We start from the raw sequence: 20,871 nt of genomic DNA on the forward strand, positions 1-20,871 counted from the left end.
TGGATTAAAGTAAACATATGTCTCAGAAGTGCACAGCATACCACAAGCATCTTACATATTTGCTCAAAAAACTACACTAGCTGTCAATATGTTACCAGGTCAAGTTCAAGGTGATGTTATTGACGTAACGAGCTCCATCACACCAGGGATTTAGTGCACTCTCGCCATGCCTGGTGTGTGAATTTCCACCACAGTACTCACATGACGCCGTGCCTGACCTGCTGACACCCTGCCTCTTCCCCAGCATTTTCTGTCTTTCCCTAGAAAGCCTAAAGTCTGGATTATTTTCCCGAAGCGTGTATTCCTTTGTTGGGCGTGTGTGCTGTGACGGGAGCCTTGCTGTTGGCTTGAATGAACTGCTTCAGGTTCTGGCAGGGAAAAGCAATCTCTCCCAGCAGCCGGCTCCAAGCCTCAATATAAAACCCAAATCTTGCATCCTAGGCTTGAAAGCATTTTTTTAAAATTGTACAATGTACTCCCTCGATGCCACCAAAGAGCCAGATTAAAGGCTTATTCCATTTTTGCCTGGCAGAAAGATGGTCTGGTTGAAGTACTCATCTGACAGGACTTGTCTTGTTAAAGGGAGGGGGAGGAGCAACCAATGAACTGGAGGGAGAAAGAGAAGGGGCAGGGTGGAGTGGAAGGGCAAACAAGCTAAAGATCATCAGAGGTAAAAAAAAAAAAGGCAAAGACAAAGCAGGGGGGGAAATTACATGCGATGGAGCCCAACAGGCCATAAACAACCTTGGCCATGTTTACGCAAGAGTGTAGCCTTCTCCTACAGCAACCTGCCCAATCACTGAAATCTACAGACCTTGGCCTCCTGGTTGTTCTGTTACCTGTCTGACATGGTGGCAACTACAGAAAGAGCCTTTTCAGTTGTGGCAGCTGGCTTTTGGATTTCTCCACTTCCACGGCACTAGAACCAACCTTGATGGTGTTTCAGCACTGTTAAAAACTTACTTGCCTAGCCAAGCATTTGCTGATTTTAATGTCTAGCTTAGTGGGATCCCTTTGTTTAATTGGGATTTTAATTTCAATTTTACTTGTGGTTTTAATGAGTTTTGTACAGTGGCCTGGGACTTTTTAATGAAGGGTAGTATACAAATATTTTAAATAAATAAACATATTAAGAACATTAAAAAGCCGACAGATATCATATCACTTGAAAAGAAATTTGCAACAACCTTCTTTTAGGCAAAAACAACACACATTTGGGGACAGGCATTAAGGAGATTTTTTTTTAAAGAGCTATGTTCACAATTGAATTCCAAGATAGAACAGTTTTGAACTGGATTAGCAAACACTACCCTGAGGCTGGAGTTTTGGGAGAGTGCTCAGATATAGAATTCTGCCAGCACTTCCAGGGGTACATCTTGGGGAAAGGGTTTGCCCCGGGGTGGATCCACAGTGGCAGCAGGTCATTTGTATGATGCAGCTGCCATCACCAAGTCATCCAGAGGCAAAAGGCCCCAAAGCTCTACTTTTAAAAAGTTGGCTACTTACCGCCACTTTTTCCTGTCAGCAAGGTGCATTTGCCGCCTGTCGCCATTCCCTGGCATTGTGCCGGAGGCGTGTCCCGGCCAATGTCTTACCCTAATTGGTTGTCCAGCTGTGACAAGGGGAGGGGCATGCCGGTGAGCTAAATGGCCACTGGGCCACCTCCATGGACCATTGCTTTTAATAATAATAATAATAATAATAATAATAATAATAATAATGATGATGTAAAAAATTAAATAACTGGGGAGAAGGGAACTGGGGAAGGGGTGTGCCGAATGGCCTCTGGGATACCTCCGCACCTCTGTGGACCATTGTTTAAAAATAATAAATAAATAAATGAGGGGGGTGGATGTGCAGAGCCAATGTGCCCTGTTCCTCCCCGTATTGTTTTTTCTTTCTGTTTATCTGTAAATGTGAAGCTTCGCATTTACAGATTTTTTTAAGAAAGATGTAAAAAAGGCTCCCCCCCCCCCGAGTGCCTGTGCAATGTCCCATGGCACGCATGGGCTTGGGTGCTCAGGCACAGGAGGGCAGCGGCAGCTCCTTCACACAACACCCACACGTGCAGATAACAGGAAGGAGCACCAATGTGGGAGTTCAAGGCCTTGGGGCACAGATGCGATGCTGTCAAGACATGGCCCAGCTGCCATTTCATCCAGGGACCCTTCAGGAAAATCATGAGAGTTGAAAGCTACTCCTCTATCAGTAGACACTACACACTGGCAGCTAGCCAAAATTCTTCCAGTCTGGCTGGAGCATACCAGCTGCCGGAGCATAAAGAGCTGGTCGCTTAACAACAGGTGACTACAGGAGGCTTGAGCATTCTATAGTTCCTGTCTAGAGGCAGAGTTTACCCCCAGCTTTGTGAACATGTTCAGATGTCTCAGAATGGCTCCCCACCTTATTATTTGTATTATGTTTAAGAAGCCTTCCTTCAGAGAATGAAATTCTTGTCCAAATGATCTGGATGAAAAGGAACACAAACTTGCAAAAAGGAAATGCAAGAAGCCAATAAGGGATGCAAAAAAGAAAGAAAGAAAGGAAAGGATTTGAGGAGCATACTTCTAACAACATTAAGAGAGCAATCCTAGGCCCCTCTGAGCCAGGGCTCCAAGCTTCGAGCCAGGAAGCCGTTCTGCCCACTCACTCCCCACCCCCCTCATAGCTGGTGAGGAGGGAATCATGGTGGCTACCTTTCCCCACAGGGGAAATGGAGCGCAGACAGGGCCGGCACTGCCATAGGGGCAGCTCAGGCAGCGGCCTAGAGTGCTAAGCAAAGGAGGGTGCAGAACGGTGCACCCAGAAGCCACTTCCAGGTGTGCTGTTCCGAAGCCGCCCCCCAACCTGGCTTCGAAGCCAGGAGCGGGCGCTGGGGTTGGGGGGGCGAGGGGCGGCTTCAGCACGGTGCGGCTGGGCACACCATTCTGAAGCCGCCCCCCCTCCCCCTAACCCCAGTATCCTGGCTTCGAAGCCAGGAGCGGGCGCTGGGGTTGGGGGGCGAGGGGCGGCTTTAGTAAGGCTTGCCTGCCTAGGGCGCAAAATAGTCTGGCACCGGCCCTGAGCGCAGAGATGGGGAAAAGACATGTGTGGCTGCTTTAGCTTGTTTCCTAAGGCTGCCCCAGCCTCCTTCCCTCCCCCTCTGAGGCACTGCAGGAGGAGGAATGGGGCACTGAGCCACTCCGCTCCTCCCGCCCTGCACTGATCACTTGGCAACCTTCGAGTTCAGAGGCTGCCAACTATCCACATACCCTGCGCCCTTAGTCCAACAATAAAACAAATCTTTAAGTATATTAGAAACAGGAAGCTGTCTAGGGAGATGGTTGGGCTGTTGGATGGCCAGAATTAAAGAGATACTAAAGCTTCAGCTGAATGAATTCTTTGCAGAAGTAAAACCTCAGAAGTAAGCTTGGGCTTGCAGAGCACTTCTTTCCAGTTTGCTGTTTTATAATTTTAAAAAAAAAGCTTCTGAGTGACCACACTATTAAAAGTTAGTTCTATATGTGTTTACTCAGAAGTAAGTCTCTCTCTGTTCAATGGGGTTTACTCAAAGGTAAACCTGCATCTGATTTTAGTATGACTGGAATGTAAATGCAGTTGAAATCAATGGGATTTTCTCTTGAGTAAAGGAACCAGCAGATCTGTAGTTTGTGAACTTTGAGATGCACAGCTTTGCATGATCAGAGGAAAGGAAGACTGATTCTTCACACTAGTGAACTATCAGGAAAATGGATTTAAGGAGGGTTTTTTTTTAAAAAAAAATCCTTAAAATCAAGGAATGAAAAGATCTGATTCAAACTTGAGGTGGCTAAAGCCCTCCTTAAGAGCTATCACTGTGCCAATTGTGATCTCTTTATCATTAAAAATGAGGATGCTGTGGGCAAGGAGGGTGCATTTTCCACATTTCTTTTAAGGTGAAAATGCCTACTCAGGAGTAAGAACATAGAGTTAAATGGGACCTCTCTCCCTCCCCCTTCACAGTTGAGTGGAAAACCACTCCGCCCTCTTTTGTTAGCGAGACCGCCCTTAGACACACACACCCCAACAAAGAACGGGATGGTCAATGGAATGCAACTACACATGGGAGAGGGAGTGCATTTATTTCCCAGGGAGGGAAAATAATCCAGACTTTCTGCGCTCTAAAAAGAAATGAAACCTGGAGGGTAAGAGCCGAAATGAGTGCAGGACATGGACGACATCATATGAATACTGGCCTGCAAAACTGCATACCAGGCATGGGGTGTGTGTGATAAATCACTGGTGTGATGGAGCTCTCAGGCAAATAGTAGTGACAACAGATAAGATTCTAGACCTTACTGACAAATTGAAAACAAACAGGATTGCACTCTTATTTCTTCAGATGCTTTTCCTGATGCAAGCAGTTCATGCATGAATATCTGTCCAACATCTTCAGCAGTGAAGATTGATGTGAAGAATCCATTCAGTTTCTCTGCAATCTTTCTACTAACCTCCTTCAGCGATCTTTTTACACCATTGCCATCTAACAGTCTGACTGCTTCCCTTGCTGGTTTCCTGCTTCTGATCTATTTAAACAAATTTCTATTGCTCATCTTATTTTTTTTAGCCATCTGCTCCTCACATTTGTTTTTGCATTTGCCTTATTGTCAGCTTACTTTTGCTTTGTCAGAGTTTCTGTTCCTTTTGATTTTTCATTTAGGCAAGCCTTCCATTTTTATAAGGCACTTTCTTGCTTTTAATAGTACCCCTGCTAGCATAGGAAGCACATGGTCACCCTCTTCTGTGTTCTTTTCCTAATGTGTGGCAAAAATTCTATCTGACCTTTTCTTGTCATGAAGTTTTATTTCATTTTGAAATAAAGTTAACAAAATAAAGGCAACAAAAAGAGAAAAATAACATACATAATGAAAATCACTAAATAACAAAGGAATTCACCAATTATAAAACTTAGTCTATGAATGTATAAAATAATCTCCATCCATCCTGAACAGATTGGCTTTTCTAATTACTCTTTTTAATTAATTCCCCACTTTTTATTTTTCAAATGTTCTCTTTTGAAATTAAAAATGTGGCCGTACTGGACTTTCTATACAATGTCTCACTCACAGAGATGTTGTGGTTGTAGTAATGTAGTAATTTTTCCTAAGTGGTTCAATTTTGCAATCTGAGGATAATTCAGTAACAAATGAAGTAATTGGTACAAACCACTTTGTCATAAATGTGATATGTAAATCTTCAATATTGGTTAATTTCTTAAGAGCCCTTGGTAACTTTAGACTAAGATGAGTGGACTGGGGAATTTCTTGAGAAAACTGGGGAATCCCATGGGGAAAGAGAATATGGTGTGGGAGAATCCCTGTATTGGAAGGGGAACAACAGAAACTTATTCTTTCCCTGACAGATTCAATGGCCCTGTCATTAGGTAGAGTGATAGGACTGCCTCAGGTGGTAGATGCAGAGATGGTGGTTGCCACTGTGTCTCTCACCCCCAGCCTTTCCTCCTGAAGCCCCACACCAGCCATTTCCATGGCGGTGGCAATGCCAACTTGCTACTGGCCTGGCCTGGCTCGTTGCCTTGTCTAGTCACCTTCTCCTAATGATTCACAGACAAAACCGCTGATAATGGCACCTGACTGAGCAAGTGGGTAAAGGGGCAGGCTGTATACTTCAGCAGGCATTGTGGGTATGCAAGCAGTGTGCTCAGTGATGCACAGCTCGTGAGCTGGTGGCCTACAAGCAGGTGAAAGGTGAAGCAATGAGCAAGCAGTGGCAAGGTTTTTAAGGATAAAACAGTTGTATCACATGGCCTGGCCTGTGCTCCTTAAGCTAGCTTACTGCCCTGAGGTTTGCTGGAGGATGAGTTGAATCCCTCCTTTATCTACAGGACACAGTTGAAGCACGTGAGCTTCCAGCAACACTGTCCCATCAGCAGTGTTGAAGTAAGATTCAAATGCCTGCCTGTTAAACTTCGGTAGGTGGAATGGGGAACAGGTGCCATTTTGTCCTTTGCCTGAGGCAGCAAAATGTCTTGGGATGGCCTTGTTCTGTTCCTATCATTCCCATAACAAATCTATCTTTGGAGTGGAAATAACTACTATCCAATAGCTTTGGAGAAGTGTGGAATCCCCACAACTAGAACATTATTTGTAAATGCCTTTTAAAATAATTCGTTGCTTTCCTGCACTGGGGAAATATACTCTGCTTTATTTATTTTATTTTGTAATATAGATCTATATAGATAGATATCCTGCTTCTCCTTTGAAAAACACTCAAGATGGCTCACAACTGCAAATAAGAGCATCCATTTTAAAACAGAAATAAGACCATTCTAAAAGAATGGGGGGAAGAAAAGGAAAAGAAAAGGGGGGAAATTTCCCCCCTTTTCTTTTCACAAAAGAAAAGGGGGGAAATGCTGAAGTTAACAGGCAATAGCAATTAAATCAAGCTAAACCCTCTTTTAAAGTTATTGTGACTCTAAGAGCTTTATCACACCAGCGTTATACTGTGCAATCACTGTGAATTGCATGCAAAGGACTCAGAAGTTTTCCAGCTTATAATCTGCTTTGATTGTGAAGTGCATCCTGCCTTAATTGTGCAATAAAGCAAAAAGATTTGCTCTAGTTATAGCTTCATCCCACGTACCTGCTTCCCTCGGATTATTCCCGTAGCACTAAGCTTTTGCGGTTGTTGTTGTTTTTGCTACCAGGAGGCAGTGATCCTTTGCATACCAGGAAGTGAGTTTAAGGGGGGAAATGTAAAAAAATCATAAAAATCAACAGATGACCCAATTCAATTCAAATTTGGTATGCTTAAAGCTCTCCCTAATATCTATTAAAGTGCCAATTTTGGTGTCTTTATCTTTAAAGCTTACGCAGATGTAAGCATTTCTTTAAAATCCTGCTCCTGCGCCCCAGCGGCGGCTGGGAAGATACGCTCAGAAAGTAGGGGCTAAATAGGGCACATCTTTTTGCTTTGAAGCACAATTAAGGCAGGATGCATGGGAGTACTTCACAATCAAAGCAGATTATAAGGTGGAAAACTTCTGAGTCCTTTGCATGCAATTCACAGTGATTGCACAGTATAGCGCTGGTGTGATAAAGCTCTTGTGGAGCATCTCTTCTGAGAGGCCAATGGCATTTTCAGAAGATTATTTTCTAGTTCTTATCATGTTTATTATTTTCTAATTCTTGTCAGCATTGTAGATTTTATTTATTGACACGTCTCTGCGTTTTGTTTTCCTGTTTTCGCTAAGAGCTTCGTCAGAACAAACGCCATGATGAGTCAGCTGAAAACTATAAATTATTGTATAGTCAACATCTTCAAAGATTATTATGGGGTAAACACCTCCAAATGAAACAGACGGTCTGCTTGTAGCCTGAGGTGTTTACCCCATAATAATCTTTGAAGATGTTGACCATACAATAATTTACAGTTTTCAGCTGACTCATCATGGCGTTTGTTTCGACGAAGCTCTTAGCGAAAACAGGAAAACAAAACGCAGAGGCGTGTCAATAAATAAAATCCACAATGCTGACAAGAATTAGAAAATAATAAACATGATAAGAACTAGAAAATAATAAATATAACCTCCCATTATAAATATATGTCTAAGTTCCATGCTGATGTCATAGCCAGCACTATACTGTGTCAAAAAAAATTGTGTTTAAATTGTGCGAAAAAACTGTGATTGTGTTCTATGTACATTATACATTGAAAAAAATTACAAAAAAGAATTGCTGTATTAACTCTTCACACACAGTTTATTAGGCAACTAGTTTGCCACAGATGACCGTGCAAGTGTTAGTTTATTTTATATTTTATAAAATATAAAATAGTTTATTTTATTTTATATTTTATATATATTTGTAAATAAATGGGGTTGATGGTTAATTGTTACTGTCCATCACTGTAGGTGTGCTATGTAGTTGTGTGCCTTGGGCACTCTATATAAATTGGATCATTTACACTACTACCTTCTTTTGTTGAATGAATTAAATTTGTAATTTTGCATTGCTGCTGTTTTTATCTGGTTGAGCTTTTATATTGTATTTTATATTATGGTTTTATACTGTTGTTTTATACTTTGAATGGTTTTAATTTTTGTGAACCTCCCAGAGAGGTCCCGCTATTGGGCGGTATAGAAATGTAATAAATAAATAAAATAACATTTATAACTTAGCAATTATATAGCACTTTGAACACTTGAAAGTGCTTTGCATACATTGTCATGTAATCCCTACAACTCTACAAGGTTAGTTAGCTATATTAACCATAAGGACCGTAGAAGAGCCCTCCTGAGTCAGGAGAAACATCTATCTAATCCAGGAATGGGCAACTTGTTTCCCTCCAGATGTTTTAGATTACAATGCCCATTTGCCCTAGCCAGCATAATAATGGTGAGGCATGATGGGAGTTGTAGGTCAAAACAGCTGGAGGGACACAAGTTGCCCACCCCTAATCCAACCTCCTGTTTCCTACAATCATCCAACCAGATATTTCTAGGAAGCCCACAAGCAGTGCTCGGACAGGATAGTACCCATCTGTGGTTGCTCCCAAGAAACTGGAACTGAATGGTATTCTGCCTCAAAACATGGATGTTCCACAGAGCCATCATGACCAATAGGCTTCATGGATTGATCTAATGCCCTTTTAAAGCCACCTAAAATAGCATCCATCACAACATCCTGTGGCTACAAATTAGGCATTGTAAGTTTATTCATGATATAGAAATGTGTTCATATTACTACTTCAGTAATAAAAAGTTATATTTGTTGTGTGAAGAAGCACATTCTTTGTCTCTCTTGAACCTATGGTCTATTAATGACTCAACCTAGCTTCTAGTGATACAAGGGAGGGAGAAAAACTCCCTCTCTCCACTTCCTCCACACCCTGCACAATTGTGTACACCTGTATTATGTCCCCTCTTACTCACCATTTTTCTAAACAAAAAATTCCCAAAGTTTTAAGCATTTCCTTGTACAGAAATGCTCCAATTTCTTGATCATTTTGGTTATCCTCTTCTGACCCTTTTCTAGTTCTGTGATATCCTTTTTGAGATTGGGCAGCGAGAACTGTACACAATATTCCAAATGCAGCTGCGCCATCCATTTGTATAAGAGCATTATCATACTTGCAATCTTATTTTAAGTTTCTTTCCTCCTCACGCCTAGCTAAGAGCTTTCTTTCTTTTTCTTTTTTGTCCCCATGTGTATTACTTTATACATCCAGCCATTTTGCTGTCCATTCACCAAATTTGGAGATAATGTGGGGTTTTTTTGTTTTGTTTTTTAGCTCTTTGCAGTCTGCTTGGTGTCATCTACAAATGTGGCTATTTCACTGATCAATGTTGGCTCCAGAACTTTTATGAGCATGCTAAAAAGCATGGTCTCGATACAGAAATTTCTTACTTCCCTCCATTATGAGAACTGGCCATTCATTCCTGCTGTTTTCTTGTTTAATCAGCTACTAATATACAAGAAGACCTGCCATCTTATCCTGCGGCTGCTAAGTCTACTCAGAGGCAGGAGCCTTTGCTGAAGGACTTTGTCAGAAGTGAACAGGAGTCCAAATATATACTGCCTACCAGATTACTTAATCCTTATGTTTGTTGGCTTTAAAAAAAACTCCTCCAAGATGTTGGTGAGGTGGGACTTCTCTTTGAGTCTTCCTCACCAAGACTACATCTTCTGTATACTTGATAATGTTTTGGGTTATCATGCTTCCACCAATTTTTCTGAGAAAAAAAATGTTAAGCTAACTGCTCTGTAATTTCCTGGATCTCCTTTTGAAAAACAACAATAAATCAGCATTACATTGGCAATTTTCCCAATCCTCTGGTACTGAGGGTAACAAGCTGCATATTTTGGTTAGAAGATCAGCCATTTCACATCTGAGTTCTTCAAGAACTCTTGGACCTTAGCTTTATCCCGGGATCATCCCGGGGTCATCCCTGTTCATGTAAATGACACACAGGATATCCTGGAGCAGGCAGGGATGATCTCGGGATAAACCTTAGGTCTAGCTAAGGCCTTGGACAGATGATCTCTGACCATTCCATATCCATATTGCAAATAGAAGGCTGAGGAAGAATGATTGATTTATGGCCCTAGTCACTGCTTGTTCATGCGCTGGTTATTTCACGGTTGGACTACTGCAACCTTCTCTCTGGCCTTCCTTCTTCTCACATCAGTCCGTTGGTTTCTGTTCACCACTCTGCCGCAAAGATCATCTTCTTGGCTCACCGCTCTGACCATGTTACTCCGCTTCTGAAATCTCTTCATTGGCTTCCAATTCACTTCAGAATCCAATATAAACTTCTCCTGTTAACCTTCAAAGCTTTTCACGGTCTAGCTCCTTCCTATCTCTCCTCTCTCATCTCACACTATTGCCCCGCTCGTGCTCTTCGCTCCTCTGATGCCATGTTTCTCGCCTGCCCAAGGGCCTCTACTTCCCTTGCTCAGCTTCGTCCATTTTCTTCTGCTGCCCCTTATGCCTGGAACGCTCTTCCAGAACATTTGAGAACTACAAGTTCAATCGCAGCTTTTAAAGCTCAACTAAAAACTTTTCTTTTTCCTAAAGCTTTTAAAACTTGATGTTGTGCGGACTTTATACTATTAGTTTTACCATACCCTGTGCCTGCTTACCCTACCCTGTGCCTGTTGGCATTCTCTTCCCCTCCTTATTGCTTTACTATGATTTTATTAGATTGTAAGCCTATGCGGCAGGGCCTTGCTATTTACTGTTTTACTCTGTACAGCACCATGTACATTGATGGTGCTATATAAATAAATAAATAAATAATAATAATAATAATAATAATAATAATAATAAGTCATGTTAACTAGGCAGTTCATGGAAAAGTTGAGGTGCTGCTGTGTTATTTGACTTATGTAACCAGAACTATAAAAAATAATTAAAAAATAATTAAAAAAAGGAGAAAAAAGGAAAAGTTGAGATGCAATCAGGAGCTCCCCGACTGTCAACAGGTCCTATTGACCTTGTTCAGATGACACACTAAGTCATGTTGGTTAACATTTGTGCTAAACATTATGGCTTAGCATGTCATGTAAGCCATGACTTAGTGTGTCATGTGAACCATTCCTAACCATGGTGGCTACATAACCACAGTTTAACCACACACTTACTAACCATTTGCTGCAAAAGGGTTAGTGGCCTAACCATGGCTTAGTGTGTTTTTGAAAAGGCCCACAGTGTGTTTATTTGGAAGTACATCCACTGAGTGCACTGCAGAAAATTGCAACATTGGCCACTGTTTTACATCAGCTCTTCTTCAGGGAGGTCAATAAATGTTTTTCTATAATGACAAATGAACACTGAATTATTGGGCTTACCTGAACTACCAGACTGAAGCACAAAGAGGCCAAGCCAGAGAAACCCCTTGAGACTAGGTTTAGAGAACATCGGTTCCACCTTCTGTGTGTGCATCATTTCTTCAGGACTACCTTGATGGAAGTAGTAAAACAGCAAGAAATTACAGAAAGCAAAGTAGGATTTCTGTGAAGATTTAGCTGAATGTATAGACAATATTAGCAATCTTGTTTCCCAACTCCCTCGCTACCCATATTTATTTATTGATATGAATTTCAGGGCATGAGTACATGGATTCAGTTTGCCCATGAACATCAGAACTCCATCACACCAGCGATTGATTGCACAGTCCCCATGCCTGGTATGCAATTTTTCAGCCCAATACTCACATGATGTTGTCCATGTCCTGCACTCATTTCACCTCTTTTCCTCTATGTTTCATTTCTTTTTGGAGCAAGGAAAGCCTGGTTTATTTTCCCTCCTGAGAAATAAATGCATTCCTCCTTTCTGTGTATTGCTGTTGTTGCATTCTATCTGACCATCCCATTCTTTGTTGGGGGCGTGTGTGTCTAAGGGTGTCCTCGCTAACAAAAGAGGAGGGTGAGGTGGTTCTCCACTCAACCATGAAGGGGAAGGGACAGAGGTCCCATTTAACTCTATGTTCTTACTCCTGTGTAGGCATTTTCACATTATAAGAAATGTGGAAAATGCACCCTCCTTGCCTGCAGCTCCCTCATTTTTAAAGATGAAGAGATCACAATTGGCACAGTGATACCTCTTTAGCCACCCCAAGTTTGAATCAGATCAGTTCATCCCTTGATTTTAAGGAATTTTAAAAGGGAAATTAAAAATGCTTATATCTGCATAATTTTAAAGATAAAGTGATCAAAAATGGCACAGTGATAGCTCTTAAGGGGGGCTTTCAGTGTGCCGATTTTGAATCAGATTGGTTCATCCCTTGATTTTTTAGGATTTTTTAAATTTCCCCCTCTTAAACAGAAGACCTAAAAATGAAGCATAAGGTTGCAGAGCACTTCTTTCCAGTTTGCTGTTATAGACTTTTTTTTAAAAAAAGCTTTTGAGTGACCACACTTTTAAAAGTCAGTTCTATATGTGTTTACTCAGAAGTAACTCTCTCTCTGTTCAATGGGATTTACTCAAAGGTAAGCATGCATCTGATTTTAGTATGACTTGAGTGTAAATGCAGTTGAAATCAATGGGTAAGGGAACCAGCAGATCTATAGTTTATGAACCTGGAGATACACAGCTTCACATGATCAAAGGAAAGGAAAAGTGACCCTTCAAACAGGTGGACTATGAGGAAAAGGATTTAAGAGGGGAAAATTAAAAAAATCTTAAAAAAACAAGAGATGAACCGATCTAATTCAAATTTGGCATGGTAAAATCCCTCCTTAAGAGCTATCACTGTGCCAGTTTTGATCTCTTTATCTTTAAGAAGTATGCAGACGTAAGCATTTTAAATTCTCATTTTAAAAAATAATTAAAATCAAGGGATGACCCAATCTGAGTCAAACTTGGCATGGCTAAAGCCCTCCTTAAGAGCTATCACCATGACAAGTTTGATGGCTTTATCTTTAAAACTTACACAGATGTAAGCATTTTGGTTACCTTGGAGCAAAGGAGGGAACCTGACCACTTTTACCAAAGAAATTAGTTAAAATGATTGTTCATCTGCCCACCCTCTGAAATGAGCAAAACAAACCTTCACTCCCCCTCCCCTGTAGACCTTCCCCAAGGGGTGGGGTGGGAGAGTTCACTGGCATAGTAACGCTCCAGGTTAAAAGATACATGAGCTGAAAGAGTGCGACAACACACAGATGTGAAAGTGCCCAGCACTCTATTCACTAAGGAAACGGAGGGGTAAACTGTGGATGAAAACTGGATAGAAAATGTAGGTGTGATGGAGCCATTAGTTACAATAGTGAAACATGGGCTTTAAAGGTCTAGAATAGGGAAATACACAACTGTTCTTGAAGGGCAATGATTAATCAATATATAATTAAATGAAAGGAAGTATCAAATACAGTTTCCAGAATACATTTATTCAACATTTTCATCAGTTTCTTAAATAAAAAGGTGAAAAACACATCTATCAAACTGGCAATCATTTATTTATTTACTGCATTTTAAAATCTCACTTTTCAGACAATAATTGTCTCCCAAATTGGCTCACATCAATCAAAGAGACAGACAGGCACTACTATCAGGCTTACTGACTAAAAAGACAAGACCAACAAGGGAAGGGTTGTGGAGGGATAAAAGAGGAGGAGGGAGATCAATTTTTTATGCCCAGAACAAGGTAGTGAGCTACAAGTGGGCATATAAATGCACTTTGGGCCAAGCTGATCTTGAATAGTTATACAAAACATAGGATTGGTTCATATATTATTTATTTATTAAATGTATATACATTTAATATACATATTAATATGTATAGCTGAAGCTCTCTGAGCAGTTTACAAAAGTTGTGATGACAATTATGCATTTGCCACAATAAGTTTTCATTACTGAAAGCTAAAGCCAATTTTGGCACTTGTACCTCTATAATGCATGTGTTTATGACATGCATAAATTGGCTGGGTTCATACAACATGCTAACCGACCATGGGTTAGTATGTTGTCTGAACGCAGTGTTTTCCTCAGGGTGGGTTATTGTGTTGTCTGAACACAGCATGTTTTCTGAAGGGTATCTTGTTAATCATGCAGTGTGGTTTATTTTTCATGAACAAGCCACCTTGAGAACCCATGGCTTGTTGTTGGGTTTTTCAGGATGGTTAATGAGCCACCTTACATGGTTAATGAGCAACCCTATGGAAAATGCACTGCGTTCATACAACACACTAACCCACACTGAGGAAAATGCACTGCCTTTAGACTACATGATAGCCCACCCTGTGAAAAACACGCTGCATCCAGACAACGCAATAACCCATGGTTCAACAACAACCCACATTGGATGGGTTAGCGTTTTTAGTGAAACCAGCCATTATGCTTTTACATGTTAAAAACATGATATGTGAAGCAGTCCCAAGGAGTATTGGCTGAAAAAGTCAAAATTATCTAAATAAATAGGAGAACCAGAATGATACCCGTAAATATGAAACCTGGCAAGGGAAGCAATAAAAGTTTTACAGATAGAGATGAAAAAATTAACATATATCCACACAATAGAAGATGGGAGATCATTGTTTAAATTTCCAAAAAGAATTTAGTTAGGAACAGATGATTAAAAAATGATATGAAAGAAGAGTGTGATGCTGTGTGTGACACAAGTGATGTTACAATGGGAGCTTTGGATTAAAGACTCTAGAAACTATTCCAAGGAAATAGTAAGACTGGAGATACAGAGATATTCCAGGGGAGGTTATCAACTGACTAAGGCTGTTCCCAGACAAAGCTTCACTCATTGAATTGTATGAGGAGGTCCAGATGTCGTCATCTTCCACTCATAACCCTCATGTGTTTTCCTATCACTTTTTTGTCTTTTTTCTTACCTCATAAAATCCATTAAAGAGAAAAAGAAAAAGTAGCTGCACAATGCCTTCTGATTGGATGTCTTAGGAGCCTTTCATCTGGAAGCACCCTAGAAAGAGTTTCATTTCATTTCATTTATTACATTTCTATACAACCCAATAGCCAGAGCTCTCTGGACGGTCCACAACTTACAAAGAGTTGTGGCTGTAGGGACAGATGTTTGTACAGCACCATGTACATTGATGGTGCTATATAAATAAATAATAATAATAATAATAATAATAACTATAACTCCCATCATATCCAGCCTGCATGGCCAAGAGCTGGTATAGACTCACCTATCTCAGAGGCTTTCAAGAGTCCATGCCTTATGACAAGTGGTTGGACCAAAAGATCTATGGATGCCCTTTCAAGTTTAATGATCCAATACATTAAAGTATCCTTAATACTGCTAGCAAATACAAAAAAGGAAAGAAAAAGCAGACACAAATGCAAGGTTCCTCTTTCAGCATTTACTCGGACTGTTTGGAGTGCCCCCTATTCGGGCCTGTCATATCATTTCTTGCCATACTAGCCTTCCCTCAAGACAAAAAGACAGGATGAAATCTTCAGGGGGAGAAAATGAATTAAATGGATCTTAACTCCCCATATATATGCCAATATCATAAGAAACAAATGAAATACTCAGTTTGTAGTGACACTAGCAAATGAAGAAAAGGAAGAGAGAAGGGTCCTTTATGTCCAACTTACGGTAAGCAGAAACCTGAGATTGATGGCTTGCATTCCAAATTGATGTCTCTTCCTTCAGCTAGCAGAATGAATACTAATCCTCATTGGGCTACAGCCCACGCACCACAAAGCTCCGAGAAGTCCATTCTTAACCTGTGATTGTACAGAGAGATGAGTTACATGACTTCAAGCCAAGCCAAACGTCACCACCCCCACAACTTCCCTTTTCCGATGTCTGCAAAATTATAACTTTGATCCCCGTTCCTAGCATGACACTTTCCATTTCACTTAAGAAACAGAGAGGCAGGCGGAGCTGACAATTTACAGTGGCACACTGAAAGGTAGCAAGATCCTTAAGGCAGTGTTTAAAATGGGCTAAACAACAATATGGGCTATTAAATTTAGGACTGGCTTTCTAAACATATCTCTCATATTACAAATCCAACCGACTAATCTTGCTGTTTCCCATACTTCTTCCTTTCAACATTATGTCACTAGGTAAGCTTACTTCACATGAACAAGAGTTTCAAAGTCCCTAAACTACCATTGTAAAGGCATTATTTTGTCAGGATGTGCTTCTTTGGGGCCATTATTCCAAGTATGTACGAATGTATTAAGGACCACCTATACAAATGATGTTTTACAAAGAATGAGAGACAGGACCCTACTCCAAGGGGATTTACAATAAAAAAAATACGGAGAGGAGACAACAGCAATGACTGGGTTAGCGTAACACCCGAACCCATGATGCGACATAGGTTCTGTGTTGTCCAAACAGTGTGGTACGTGGCGGGAACAGCTTCTTACCAATGCCACAAACCCTACTACAAGACATGTGTTGTGGCATGGGTGAGAAGCCACCCCACTGTGCACTGCTCGAGGTTCAGATGACATGGCAAGTAGCACTGCATCACAGGTAATCATGAAATCACGGTTATGCATGTGTCACATGTGGGGGTGGGAGAAGAATCCACAATGACTTCTTTCACCCCTGGGATTGTATGAACCGACTCAGTGGTTGACTGTAAGTTGTTGTTGAACTGCAGGTTGTTTGTTGAACTGTGGGTTAGTGCGTTGTCTGAACCTAGGACATTTTCCACAGAGTGGCTTGTTAACCATGCAGTATAGCTTATTTTTTCTTGGACCAGCCATCTTGAGAACCTATGGTTTGTTGTTGGGTTGTTCAGGCTGATTAAGAAGCCACACTGTGGAATATGTCCTGGGTTCAGACAACACGCTAACCCATGGTTCAACAAACAACCACAGTTCAACAAACAACCCACGATTCAACAATAACCCACACTCAACCACTGACTGAGTGTGGTTTAGAGTGTGTAAACAATCCCATTGCCTTCATGTTTCTGTCTGTCTTGCCCTCCTCCCTACCCACCCCCAGTGCAGTTACATTTAGCCAGATCAGTAGAGTTCACTTGACCTTTTTATTTATTGGGAATCCCCAAGTGATATGCTAGCTTTTATGGCAGGGTGGTTCCTTTTTCTGTTTAATGTGATCAGGTGGCATTATTTGAACTAAGAACTGTTTATTTGTTTTTTCCTCTGCCTCTGTACTGGCAAATCTTTTCATTATGTGTCTTTCCATTCTGGGGAAAAAGGGCTAGGTAGTGTCTGAGTATCATTTTTCTAAGCCTAGTTGAAATTGGAAACATGGGACCCTTCGCACCCACCCCGATCCCTTTGTTTTGAAAATATACAAAAAAGAACTTTTCTGTTTTGAAAATTTAGAGTATTAGTTCTTTAGCTTCTTAAATTCCCTTTGTTTGCCATTTTTAAGCTCCTGACTTTGATTTATATTTGTAGCTAGATGTGGCAGGATGCCATGTATTCATATTAATGATATGACAATGCTAAATGCTCTTTAGATGCTGTTCCTTGTTGCTGGAATCTGGTGACCTTGGCCAGTTACAGGGAGCATGTAACTCCCTTGTTACAAAAGCTTCACTGGCTCCAGGTCCATTTCCAGGCACAATTAAAAGTGCTGCTTATGTTTGAGTCAAAGCTATTTGAGCAATCACATCCTCCGATATGAGCCTGGCTGGCAGTGGTGGCTGGTGGCCATTTGGGCTTGTGGCGGGAGGGCAGGCAGATGCTTGATATTCTTCTGAGGTTGCTGAAAGAGACCACAAGAAGATCATGCATTGCATTCAGATGGTGCATACTATGCATGGGAACAAATGAACCCGATTGTGGGGAGATCTCTCTGCCATAAGTGGGTGGAGGTCACAGCCCCAGCAAGTCTAGTATAGAGCTGCTTCTACTGCCCAGGTTTTCAGGTTCAGATTTTCACTCTCTCCATCCCACCACTATCAAAAAACCATTAGACAGGGCCTTCTGTTCTCCTTCTGCCAGCCAATACATTTTTATTTAGTTGGGTTTTGTGTATATAAGCTGATTTGCTTCTGAATTGGGTTTTTAATCTGGGGGTGCTGTTCTTCCTTATTGATGTGTTTTAATTGTCTTTTATGTTTATTTGTGTTTTATTGGATGTATTATTTATTGGATGCATTTTAATTGATGAGCCTTAATATTTTAATTATGACTTCATTGTTTTTCCTGTATGTTATCGTTCAGGGAAAAAGTAGGATATAAATCTAATAAACAAACAAACAAATGAGAACTATGAAGACAGGAAGCCCATCTCATTTACTCAGAAATGGGAAGTAAATTGTGCTTGTTCTGTTCTAACACTGATTCTGGTTGGTTCCCACAAATCTCACAAGAGATTATAAGATCTGTACACTCAGTGAGTCCCCTTCAAAAATTACACACATGAAGGGCCTCCACACATGGAACACTAGCTCTGATCCCAAAGTCATGAAGCTGGCCAAGAGCAAATGTCTGAGAAGGAACTTCCTTATGCGCGACCAGCTGCTCACACACTGGGGTGCCATGTAGTCAGGTCCCCAGAGTGTGTGGACATTCTGATTCCATGTAGCACCTACACAGGGCCAGCCCTAGCGTTAGGCAGAGTGAAGCAGCAGATGCTCGGTAAAGAAGCAACAGCCCCTGGCTATTCCGCCTGACTCCCCGGCTGTTCCCTCAGTTGGGGTACAGTGCATTGCGGAGGACAGAGCTTTCCGTCAAAATCTCGTTTCTTGTAATTTGAACTCAATGGTTTGGGTCCAACCTCCTGGTGCAACAGAAAACAGCATGGCTCCACAATCCATGTGGAAGCCTTTCAGTTATTTGAAGATGGCTATCGTATTGCCTCCTAATGATCTCTTCTACACATGCTCAACTGCTTCAACTTCTCCTCATAGGACTTGTTCTTCAGACTTCTCAAGCTCTTTGTCACTTTCCTCTGGACATCTTCCTGGTGGTCAATATCATTTTTAAACTGTGGTGCCTAGAACTGGGCCGGATCTACACTACTGCTTTAAAACACTTTATAACAGTTATAAAGCACTTTAACTGCTTTAAAGTGCTATAAAACTGTTATAAAGCGCTTTAAAGCAATAGTGTAGATCTGGCCCTGGACACAATACTCCAGGTGATGTCTGAACAGAATGAAGAATGAAGTTGTCCTATTAGTTCTTGTGATGCAGCCTAGAATTTCATTAGCTTTTTTAGCTGCCTCATTGCACTGCTGACTTAGTTTTAGTTTGTGGTCTACTAAAACTCCTAGATCCTTTTTATGTGCACTCTGTGAAGCCAAGCGTCGCTCACCCATCCTGTATTTGTGCATCTGATTTTGCCTACCTAAACAGAGAACTTTACAAACTGAGACATAACGTTATTTGCATTAATTGATGTGCATCATTTTTATGTTTTTTTTTTTTTTTTTTTTTTAAAAAAAGAAGTGTAAAATAGCTGCAGGAACTTCAAGCAGCATTGGGATTATGGAGGGAAGGGAGGCAACATTTAAGTGTTTCACTGCCTTGTAGTCTCAACAAGCATCAGGAGGATATATATATATATATATATATATATATATATATATATATATATATATATGTATGTGTGTGTGTGTGTGTGCATCATAGCAACAGCTTAGTTGGCAACATTGGAACAATTAGGGCCAGTGCTTTATAAGGAGCAGGGACCATCAAATACTAGGACACACTACCCCATGCACCCTCCAGATGTGTTACACTACAACAGCATGGTTGGGCATGGGTATTGTAGTACTGAAGCAAGAAGGAGGGGGACCCTCAATAAGAACCACCAAACACATTAATGGACCTACAATTGTAGCAAAATGCTGATGAAACTCAGGATAAAAATATGTCTGTGCATGGTGTGAGTTGTAGTACAACACATCTGGAGAGCATCGGGTTGGGAGAGGCTTCAAGAGATCATCCCTGTTACACAGGGACAATCAGAGTACATGTTGTTGAACCCTAAAGAATGCAGTTTCTAAGCAGAGGCAATGAAGCTCATTAGAACCACTAGGATAACTGTTCTAAAAGTTCAAAGAAATTGGTTGTAAATTTGCAGGAAAAGACTATATTTTCCAAGTTAAAATTATTTTAGCCTGAAAAGGGAAGTATGAAGTTTAAGAACACTCACCCAGCAAAAGAGGAAGATGCTAAAACACCAGGCACACTTTAAAGAGGATTTAAAAAAACAAAAAAACAAACCTAAAATAATAATATGGAAAATAGAAACTATTCAGAAAATTACACATCATTCTGGAGAATGGAGGGGCTGCTTATATGCTTTAAAAGCCCCATGGTGGCTGCGTAGTGGCGCTGTGTCGGTTATACGATGTAACATCCACCTTGCAGACACTGTGGGGCTTTCCTGCAAAGCTGTGAATAAAAAAGTCAGAAACTTACCCCGACTTTTTCAGCTGAAGGGAGGTGAATATGGCACTTCCGCTGTCTGACCTCATTGCAGAGGCGATCCTTGTCTGAAAGCGATCTCCGACTGGTCGCCGGAAGCCAGGACGGAGATGGGTGGGGGGCTGCTCCAGTACCCGGATGACTGCCAGAAACCCCATGCTTCCTCCTTGGTGTGGGGATTATCCAGCGCCACCCCCACAGGAGTGAAACTGCAGGATTTATGGGGAATGTGCCAAGGCAGCACCTCAGGCCTCTACCATGGCAGTACTTGTATGAACTTTTGGGAAATGTGATTGCCAGTAGGGAAGCTACTCAAATGATGTCTATTTTACCAGGTTCTTCTTTAAATAATACTCAATAAAAATCAAGCTAACTGATTACATAAGCAACTATTAATAAATGCAATTCCCCCAAGGAAAAGGAAAGTAAAATGTAAGAATAAAACCCCTTTCCAACAGAAAAGAAGCACAGTAGTAATACACAACAATAAACAGCAGCATTACAGTTCAGAGATCAATCTGAGTAGTAAACAGAATGA

At 41.0% G+C, this 20,871-nt stretch overlaps 1 protein-coding gene across 1 annotated transcript in view; it reads right to left on the reverse strand.

The window, feature by feature from the left end:
• LOC134399618 (T-lymphocyte activation antigen CD86-like) overlaps positions 1 to 11,382 on the reverse strand; it is a gene marked incomplete at its 5' end in the record, with an annotated part of 31,723 nt that extends 20,341 nt beyond the window's left edge. Inside the window, one exon of the mRNA XM_063127702.1 lies at positions 11,331 to 11,382. Within this exon, the coding sequence (XP_062983772.1) occupies positions 11,331 to 11,382 (52 nt within the window). The remainder of the gene's footprint in view (positions 1 to 11,330) is intronic.
• Between the last annotated feature and the right edge of the window lie 9,489 nt (positions 11,383 to 20,871).

This window comes from Elgaria multicarinata, chromosome 5, assembly GCF_023053635.1.
Source record: "Elgaria multicarinata webbii isolate HBS135686 ecotype San Diego chromosome 5, rElgMul1.1.pri, whole genome shotgun sequence".
NCBI lineage: Eukaryota > Metazoa > Chordata > Lepidosauria > Squamata > Anguidae > Elgaria > Elgaria multicarinata.